Source organism: Phascolarctos cinereus, unplaced genomic scaffold (assembly GCF_003287225.1).
Source record: "Phascolarctos cinereus isolate Bilbo 61053 unplaced genomic scaffold, phaCin_HiC Scaffold_452;HRSCAF=1068, whole genome shotgun sequence".
NCBI classification, from domain to species: Eukaryota; Metazoa; Chordata; class Mammalia; order Diprotodontia; family Phascolarctidae; genus Phascolarctos; species Phascolarctos cinereus.
Window position 1 is genome coordinate 13,411 of NW_027555794.1, and position 10,277 is coordinate 23,687.

Genomic DNA, 10,277 nt, shown 5'->3' on the forward strand with positions numbered 1-10,277 from the left:
CTAGGGTCATTGGGAAAAGAGAAAGTTCTTTGCTACCCTGACAAGTGCTCCTAGGTAAATAAATGAATCCTTTGCCAAGCAACACTCCCAAAGGCATGCCCCTGTAGTTATGGTTGCTGCCACTGGGTGCTGGTAGACAGTGAACCTGCAGCACTGAGCTCTAGTAGTGATGGAAAACTCCCTTCATGCTTTTCAAGCTGATGGCAGGGGTCCCATCTACAGCAAACCAGTGAACTTGCCAGCATTCCTAACAAGTGGCCAGACAGGCTTTGTTTGAGGACCTCGTCTACCTCCAGTTGCCTTGGAGAAGCAATCCTTCCAACTCTGGGGTAGCATAGCTCTCATTGCTAGGAAGCAAGGCCTAAACTAATGTGCTCAGGGCCAATGGTGGCTGGCATCGTTGTTTTAAAGAGACATATGTGTTGCTATATCCGTCTGACTGCTACCTGGCAGCAGGGGGAGACTTTTGTCCCCAAAAGTCATTGAGCCTCGAGGGGTGCCTTTGCAGAGACAGTCTCTGTAGGATTAGCGCTCAAAGGGTTGTTGTCAGACTCAAATGAAATGTCTGTCACAGGCTTTTGATGCACCTTGGCCATATTCAGTTCTTTATTAGGGAACCATAGCACATCTTGTCATTTATAAACTGTATAAAAATGTCCACTGCAGCAGACGCATTCTAAACCACCAGAAAAAGAGGCTTCCCACAGTCTAGTGGAAGGGATACCGTGTACAAAAGACCCACCCCAACAGTTACCAGCCATTCCTAATCTTAAAAAGAAGTCTGCACCTAGCAGGGATAATAGTGCCTTCTCAAAATTACTGCACAAGAGAACAACATCTATTCCCAAAATCCAGACCATCCAGCCCCACAAGACCCTGAGCACACCATCGGTCTGGAGGAGATCCTCCTCTGCAACAAGAAGCCAGGCGTTTGATACGCTACAGATGAGTCACGCCAAGAGCGGAGCACCAAAAGACAATCTCATGGGTATTTGAGCAGGGAATCATTTTCCGATGGTTTTTACAGGCAGGGGGCAGGCAGTCCCCTGGCTTCAAAGAGCTTAAGACATCAGTCTACCAACACAGGGAATGGACGTAGGAGGAACAGTAAGAGAGACAGTATATGGCTGGATCTGACGGTGCAGAGCTCTGTGCGGGGTCGAGGTAAAAGATGTAAATAAAACAAGGCTAGAAAAGTTAGTAATCTCATGGGAGTGATAGAAAGCTGCTTTTGGAGTTTGTCAATAACAGGAAGGAGTTGAGACATGATGGGTAAGACTTGTGTGCTGGGGTTAGCAAAAATCACTTTGGCAACTACTGTAGGAAAGAGAAAAGGAGGGAAAACAGGAATTCGGCACTTGTTACAAATCAGTTTGCAGTGAGAGTGGTGGGGGCAGCTTTTAGATAGAGTACCTGGTGGTATTTGTGAGTCAAGAGAAAAGAGGAGTTGACGTGATAGATGTGGAAAGAAGAGATAAATGGCAACATTTGGCTGGATGTATCCAGCAAGAAAGTGGGGGAGAGAATGCCTTGAAGTTAGTTGGGTGACTAGAAATAGACAAGATATCAGTGTTTAGGGAGGTTTGGTTTTTTCTTTGTTAATTGTTTTATCCAAAAATGTTCATTTATCTTCTGTTTGAATGAATTTTATTTGTATTAATTGTTGGTTACTTTTCTTAACAGTTGTACTCTCTTGGGCAGATGTGGTGAGATTAGGTACCAAAAAAACCACAAGCACACGTTGTTATAAAACATGGTCTTGAGAGAAGGATAACAAAAAAGCAGAGGAGATTAACCCCAAGGTCAAGGTACATTACAGAAATGTGGAGATCATTTTTATATGTGTATGTGCATGTTACACATATACATAATACATGTGTCTATATACATATATATCATCATGTGTATTACACATTTACATCTGTGTACTTGAATGTCATCTCAGCAAACATTAAGAAATACTAAATTTATTTTTGGAAATATTTCTTTTTCCTTTACAGAAGAAGCCTGCAAACCACTCACAGAATCACTTTAGCAAACTCTCCCCGCACCCTAGTGATTGGGAGAGCTCATATTGAAAAAGTGACTGTGCCTGTGTGGCCCTGTAGGATGCTGAACAACTTTGTTTTCAACCCTAAGATGGATATGAATGAGGATTTCGCAGGTGAAAGAGTGTGCACAGAAGGCCATGAGAATGCCACGTAGGCAGGCAGATTGAACTGCCTGCCAAAATGTGTTTCTAGAAGCACAATTTTAAAAGAGCTGATAGAAGTGCTCCCCAACTCCTGCAGAAGGGGGAGTGCACATTCTTTGGAGGTCCTGGCCAATTCTTGTGGTCGGATCTGGTGGGATAGCCTATCTTTTCAGCTGCAAACAAACCAGCCCCATGATAACTCTGAGTTAGCATAGTTACGCCTCTGGGCAGGGCTAGGCTGTATCTTGCGGTATGTGGTCGGGAAGAATAAAGGTGGTTGTGAAGCAACAAGAGAAGCAGACAGACTGGCCTAAATGCCAGTCAAGAACTGAAAGCCAGTGCAAGGAAGCAGGAAAGGAGAGTTGAGTTTGCAGCCTAGGTTGGGGGCCTTGGACTTTGAAAAGATATCATTATGCCTAATGAGCAGAGGGAGTCTGTTGCATTGTTTGAAGTAGGAATGAGAGTCAAGAGTTTGCATCTAGATTGATTGCATGCCCGGGATTTTGAGAAGAGATCTCTTTATGAATAGAATGGAAGGGGACTCTGTCCCATTTTGTCTTGTTGGAAGAGGTGGAATATGACTTTTTTACTTTTAAAAAATACATATCTGTAATATATACAGTATAACTGTATATGTGATATTCTATGTGTTTATTACATACATTAATGTTACCTATTTTCTTCATTAATAGGATTAGCAGACATGTTGGAAACCACTATCAAACAGAAAACTGCAAACGTGTCTCCTGAGATTGGCACAAATTTACACAAGTGCTCTTCAGGAGACGAAGACCTTTAGAACGTAGATCAGATAATGACTGTAGAGGTTGGTTTTCCTTTTTTCTTCTATGAAACTTTGGAATGGCAAGTTATGATTCGCCCTTGCCATGCCAGTAGAGGTTTCATGAGTTGCTATAGCTAACCTTCAACCCAAAGGGCTGGGCCCTCACCGAATCACAATGACATGACCCATCCATGTAGAATTTTTATTTTATGATGAAAAAGGAGAGCTAACACCTAAACGTTCTTGTGTTATGACAATTTAAACATTTCTTATAAGGTATACTTAGCATCCATACAAAGAATCTTTGACTCTTCAATCACACCCCAGTCTAATTGCAAGTCTTACCAGTTCTCTCTCCAAGGAGAAAGGGATTTATCCCTTTTTTCCCACTACTGTGGCCAGCACTTCTAGGCCCTAATTGCTTCTAGCCCTTAACTGTTAAAATAGCTTCCTAATTGGCCTCCTCTCCACAATCCTTCCCTTCACACAGATCTAACCCATAGTAATTAGTATGCCTCTTGGGCATCTTTAGTTGGCTTCCTCTTCCTTTAGGATTAAACACAAACTCCCAAAACCCACTTTCTTTCATATTGCTCTCCTTCATGTACTCTGTATTCCAACCAAACTAGCCATAACTTAAAGTTATGGATGTCTATATATTATATTTACATGTAATGCAACATATATATCCATATTTTTAACATGGATGGGCATAGATTTACATCATCTTACTAAATATTATCATTGGCCAGGAAAACGCAAGACTACAAAACAATAATTTGGGTAGACCTTTCATTCCTAAAGAAGAATTAGTCCCTAGACTAGTGAGCAGAGGCATAGTCTTTGTTTCATAATTATCTTTATTCTGTCATTTATTACAGCACAGAGATTGATGCCTACTATTCCTAACACAACAGAACAGCTATATGGCCAGAGCATTATATGCGCCGTGCCCCGAATGAAATCGTTAAAACCCTAAAGAAGATCTCTGAAATTAGATGTGGTGAAATAACAAACATTCCACTTCGAGAAGTCGATGTAGACCCCAAAATATTAACACCCAATATTTCACCTTTGAAAAAAACCTGTACATCAAAGGAAAATGTATCAATGTCACATCTCAGCAGAATTAAAAAAACACCAGCACTAGATCAAAAAGTCACATACGTGGAAGAAACATTTGAAACTGGATATGTAAAGAAGGCCACATCAAAAATATCTAGGAAATGTGTAAGTATGGCAGAACATCGTCCAGTAATAACATCAGCTACAGCTACACCTGTAACATCAAATGCGCAGGCCAACACTTTTAACGTCAAAGGAACTACCTCTTTAAAAATAAAATCAAATAAAGAGCCATCTGTCACTGATCAGCCAAGAATTTCCTCACCAAATGAAGAGCACTCTCGGACGGGAGCCAACAAAATAAGTCTAAAGCCAGGTGGTGTGTCTGTAGATGTGCAGGCTGCCCCAGGAACTGTAACACCAAATTACATCAATGAACCAGGAGGCATGAAGAAAGTCATAAGAACCCCAGAGGGAAAAACAAAAACAGAAGACCTAACTGGCCTCAGAGTGCCTATGGCAACTCCAACATCAATGGGCAGAACTGAAAGTAGACAAAGAAAACAAAGTGGCAGAGTCTGCTGTGGATGATGCAAATTCTGTTCAGGAAAATCTTGGGACAACCCCAAAGGAAACTGAAATCCAAAAGAAGCTGATGAGGACAGCAGAGCAGCAAACTGAGGCAGAGGATCTCCCCAAGCAGCTCATGAAGACTCCTAAACTAAAATGTGGCTCCGTGGAGCATCTGACAACAGTGGTCAAGAGACCGATGAGAACTCCTAAGGACAAATTGGAAGTAGGGGAGGAGGAGGTGGGTGGCAATGAAAGATCAATGATGAGTTCGCCTAAGGAAAAAAGCAACCAAAATATGAACATTAGGCCACCTCTTAGGCAGAAAGGGCCATCTGAAGATCTGGTAGGCCTCAAATATAACAGAAATCAACCTGCGCATATTCAAAAGAAAAACACAGAAGAGCAGGCATGCCTCAAAGAGCTTAGGATGACTATTCCAAAGCAAATCCAAAACTGAAGCATAAACAAGTCCCTCCTAATAAAACAAGTACAGAAATATGGATCAGTAGAAGATCTGACCACCACCAGGAGACTGATAAGAATGCCTGAGGAAAAGTGAGAACATTTAATAGAAGATGGAAAGTTGTCAAGAAGTCTGGTAAAACATCACAGAAAAAATGTGATCCAGAATACTCAATGAATGAAAGACCCAAAATACAACTAATACAAAACACACCAAGCAGCCTAGGGAAACTTAGAAGAGAACCCAAAAAAGAAGAAGACCTTCGAGGTCATAGGAATATGACAGTTCATAAGGAAAAGGCAAAACCAGGAGAAAACTTAAAAGGGTTTTAGGAGAGTTTTGAAAATGTCAAAAGTAAAACCAGAAGATCTAAAGAGATTCAAACTGATGGAGAGGGCTAGACCTAAAACTGATCCTGATGAAAGAACAAAAGTTAGTGGTTCTGTTGGTGAAATAACATCTCACACACAACGAAATGAAAAGAAGCCACCAAAGGTCTTAAAAGAACTAAAATTGAAAAAAAGAATGGAGAATACAGGAATGATGGTGTTTTGTTCCAGGAATACAAAGGAAATATTTCCTAGTCAATCATATAAGATATTCCTAAATAGTGAAAAGGAACCTTTTAAGAATTTTCCAGGGATATTAAAGGGTCACAAGGCAGTACTGCACCCTAGAAACAGAAATAAACCTGTGCAGGAAGTGAATTTGAATTGGAGTGAAATCAATGAGTTACACGCAGAAAATGAACAAAAAAGTATCAAAAATTTGCAGGGGAAGACCACTGTGACTGAAGATGGACTGGCTTCAAGAAAGAGAAGCAAGTAAAGTTTCAAAAAGAACATATGCATACAGAGGAAGGAATAGATACCACCTAAGAGTTTCACAGTTCGTGAAAAGATGGAATCTTTAACATCTAGCACAACATAATTAAGTCTGCTAAGAAATCGCAAGAACTCAATTTAGGTTGACCAACTGAACTATGTAAGACAGAGAAAGAGGGGAAGAAACTTAAAGATGCAAGTCCCAATATAGGGATGATGACTTCAAAAACTAGAGGCAAAAACTAGAGGAAAAAAAGAAACTGCAGAAGAGCTTCCCAGAGAAATTTTTGTCATCAAGATCACATAAAAAGGAAGAGAGTATATGTATGGAGTGTCTAGGGAAGAGTCTCCTGGAGAAGAAAGCCAAGGAGAGTCCGTGTCATAGGTCTTCACCATCTAGAAGTAGGGGCATTAGATTACTCCATGCTGCCAGGGTGGCACCCGAAAAAGCTAAAAGAGCCAAAGAAGCCTGTGAAAGTCCATTAAATTGGATTGAAGTCTAGTGGTAAAAATAAAAAGATACAGGACTGAAAGGATCTAATCCTGTATCAACATCCAGGAACATAAATAACAATGACAAATGCACAGTTATTTGCCTGGATATCTTTAAAAATTCGTTGGTACCTGAAGGAATTTTATGTTTAACTAGAAACAGAAACAAACAACCTCAAGAAATTCATCAGATACCTAGTCTAAAAAAGATTGTTGAAAAGCAGCTTCCAAGCCTGGAAAATAAAGCCCAGGATAGAGTGCAAGAATCCTTTAGAATTGGAAGCCAAAATGAAACTGACAAAGACTCTATAGTACTCCTTTGCTGAGGGCCATGGAGATAGCTTGTGCTGAGAACAAAAATAGAGGTATGACTGAAGACCTGTTACATTTAAGGTCTACCTTGAGAAGCAGACACACTACAGAATGGATAGGATTTAATCCATTGTCAAAGGATATCTTACCTTAGGGTAAGATTGGAAAAGCAACTGTCTCCTGATTTTTCCTGACAAAGAGAAAGCAGATCTGTAAAGATCTGCTAATCTTAGCAAAGATGACCCCTCCACCACAGCAGGAGAATCAACCCCAGAAAAAGTCTCAAATTGGAAGAAAACTTTTTACAATACTCTTTTGAGAAAGAGAATAAAATCAGAGACACCTAGTAGCAAACTGTCAGAGCCAATTGATGTTGAAAAGTATAGCCCAGAGAGATGTCTTCTAAAATCTGTCCCACGGGTCAGTGACAATCTAAAAGAAACCCAGTCAGAGCCTTCTTTGTTTACAGAAACCAGCAGCAGTGCTGTGTTAGAAGATAACAAAAACCAGACTCAAGAAAAAGTCGCTGAGGAACCCATAAAATTAAGTAATGACCAGGAGTTTTCAAACTCATGGAAAACAGAAAAACACAACTTAAGCAGACCAGACCACCTCCCATGGCCAAAGTAAGAGTAAAATCAGTATTTGAATTTATCATATGTAAAAGATTCAATTTCTGAAGTACAATTAGAGAAGGATAAACAAGCTTGCTGAACAAGATTTGTATCTATTCAGTTGTGAGGTTAAAGTTAGGAACCTCTTTTGCTTAAGGCAGTTTTGGTGAGAGAGCCTCCTCCCCAATGTAACCACCTCAGAGGTCTTTGCCACCCCTTTTGTACTGGCCACTCCTTTATGGGAAAATTTTTCTATCTCAACATCCTGTTTCTCAGCAGGGAATTATTCCCTTGCTTGGGAGACAAGTTCTATGGCCACTATACAGGTAAAGACCCTTCCCAGGGGAGGGATGGTAAATGTCTCTGCTGGTCTCTTGACTTGCACCACCTGTAATGATGCCTACAGTGAGTGATGTGTCCCCAGAGCTTTACCTCTGCCAGCTGTACCACCTATTCTGAGGGAACACTCCCTACTTGCACCTATGACCAAATTCCTCCTGCCACTCTCCTGGTAGGTATTTCCTATTTAACCTTCTCTTCCTAGTTGACACACAATATTACTGCCCCCTACTAGCTGTAACACTCTTATTGATTTTTGAAAGTTTCTCTCTTACCTATATAATAGTAGCATGTAATCATACTGATCCATGGGGGCATCCATGCTCAGTACCTTTTACAAACAGGTCCCATCTGTTCCCCTAAGGGATACTCCTTGCTTTGTGGGATGGGTGGGCCAGCTGGTGAGGATTCTGGGGAATAAGTAAAGCAAAATGCCACTACTTGGCAGGACCCCAGGACTGTTGTTCTAGCCACCCAATGTTAAACAACTTATAAGGATTTTGGTGTGTGCTCCCTTGGATTTTTGGCACCACCTCTGACCATTTTCAATATTCTACCCCCAGTACCTCCACTCTAACAAGAGTGAAGCATGGGTTCTGGGACAATGTTCTCTGGGACCTTAAAAGGGAGCAGAGTGTCTCATGCCTTGGTATGGACATTTACAACATCAGTTCATTCTTTCAAACCTGACAGGGACCATGCACCAATTGGCAAATGACACAGCTTATGGCCTCTGGGATATTCAGCAACCTCTGTATTCCCTGGCAAATGTGGTCCTGGATAATCAGATAGCTTTGGATTATCTACTTGCTTAGTGGAGGTATCTGTGCCCTGGCCAACACCTCCTGCTGTATGTATATTAACAACTCTCAATAGCTGGAGCTCAATAGGACTAGAGAAAGTCACCTGGATGTGAGACATCCACAACAACCCTTAGTACACCAGTACATCCTCTCCTTGGGGATCCTGGTTTCTCTCTATGTTAACCCCTATTCTTGTCTCACTCCTGATTATATTCCTTTTCCTTCTTTTTGGCATTGTCTGCTTAATCTCCTTGCCAGATTTGTCTCCTCTAGGCTCAGTGCCCTCCACTTCTGGATGACTGCTCAAGCTGAGTACCAACCTCTGTCCCAGACCACAACCTATCAGCCCTTGGACCTGGCATCGGCCAAGTTCCAGACACTGACTAGAGAACCAACTCCTTGACCAGAGGGACCCCAGCAGACAGGGACAGCTCTAAGCCCAAACCCGGCAGGAAGCATTTCAGAAGCTGAGACCATCATCCCTAACCCAAAAGATTTTGGGTCCCGTCTGTTCAAGGGGGAATGTTGGGGTGCTTGGGTGCTTATACTTAGGCGCTTATGTTTGGGTGCTTGTACTTGGACCCCAACTTCTCCCTAGCCTCAGAAACACTGTCCCTTGATAATCATGTGGGATCAATTGGGCCCCAAGGAGGGCCAAAAACCTAAATTAATCTTTTGCTCTCTGAGTGAACTAAAACACCCCTTCCTGTGTCAGCAAATTTCAGGACCAGATGGAGCTGATCAGTATTCTTCCTGTTTGTTATCACTGGGCCCAGGATGTCTGGGACCAGATACTCTCTTGAATAATGGGATTTTTCTTATCTTGAGTTTCAATTGAGAACTGACCACTCCTTAACCACTCCCTAATCCCACCCTGAATCACCTAGTTAGCATATTTGACACATGTTTTATTGCATTTTTTCCTAGATAAACTTTACCTGTACCTCTCTAAGGTTGCAGGATCCTTTAAGAATCCTTGCCCTCTGAAAAGGGTAACAATAAACTTTGCCACCTTGGCTCACAGAATACATGAGTCTGTGAATTCATTCCAGACCACCAGTCCTGTACTCTGGTCTTTGAGGGGTCACAACCTCTCAACCTCTTAGCCCACAACACTCATGTCTAGGGTTTCCCCAAAGAAGGTTCTATGAGTAAAGATACTCAATGTGAAAAGTAGTTATCAAGTTACAAGACAGATTTTGCTTTCCTCCACCTCAAAGGAAATGCTTAAAATCAACAAGATTCAAAATTAAGCATTGACAGAGAATTAAAATATGAAACAATGACCTAGCAACTAATGTATGTTTGGTCATAAACTTCTACCTTCTCCACAGATCTGACAAGTAAACCATTCCTTACTCTCCTCATTTGTTTATATATTCAACCTTGATGTCTAAATAGCATATTCATTTTGACCTTATTTTGGCACACGGTGTAAAATGTTGGTCTATGCCTCCTTTCTGCTGTACTATTTTCCAGTTTTCCCAACACTTTTTGCCAAATATGGAGTTGTTGTCCCAGAAGCTGGAGTTTGGGGGTTTATCAAAAAGAAGATTACCATGTTATTGATTACTGTGTCTTATGTACCTAACCTATTGCACTGATCCACCACTCTATTTCTGAGGCAATGTCAAGGAGTTTTCATGATTGCTGCTTTACAAAACAGTTTTAGATCTAGTATTGCGAGGCCACCTTCCCTTGCATTTCTTTTCATTAATGGCCTTGATATTTTGTTCTTCTGGGTGAATTTTGTTATTATTTTTTCTAGCTCTCTAAAATAATTGTGGTAGTCGGTTTGGTATGGCAATGAATAA

General features: G+C 41.2%; 1 protein-coding gene and 1 pseudogene across 1 annotated transcript; both read left to right on the forward strand.

The window, feature by feature from the left end:
* The first annotated feature begins 3,920 nt into the window (after positions 1-3,920).
* On the forward strand, positions 3,921-5,106 carry LOC110204477 (uncharacterized). Its single transcript, XM_078151667.1, is given in 2 exon segments — positions 3,921-4,579; positions 4,581-5,106. Coding segments are annotated over 2 exon segments (1,152 nt in total). The 3' UTR covers positions 5,074-5,106.
* Positions 5,107-5,424: 318 nt separating this feature from the next.
* On the forward strand, positions 5,425-7,017 carry LOC144454109 (uncharacterized; annotated as a pseudogene).
* The last annotated feature ends 3,260 nt before the right edge of the window (positions 7,018-10,277 follow it).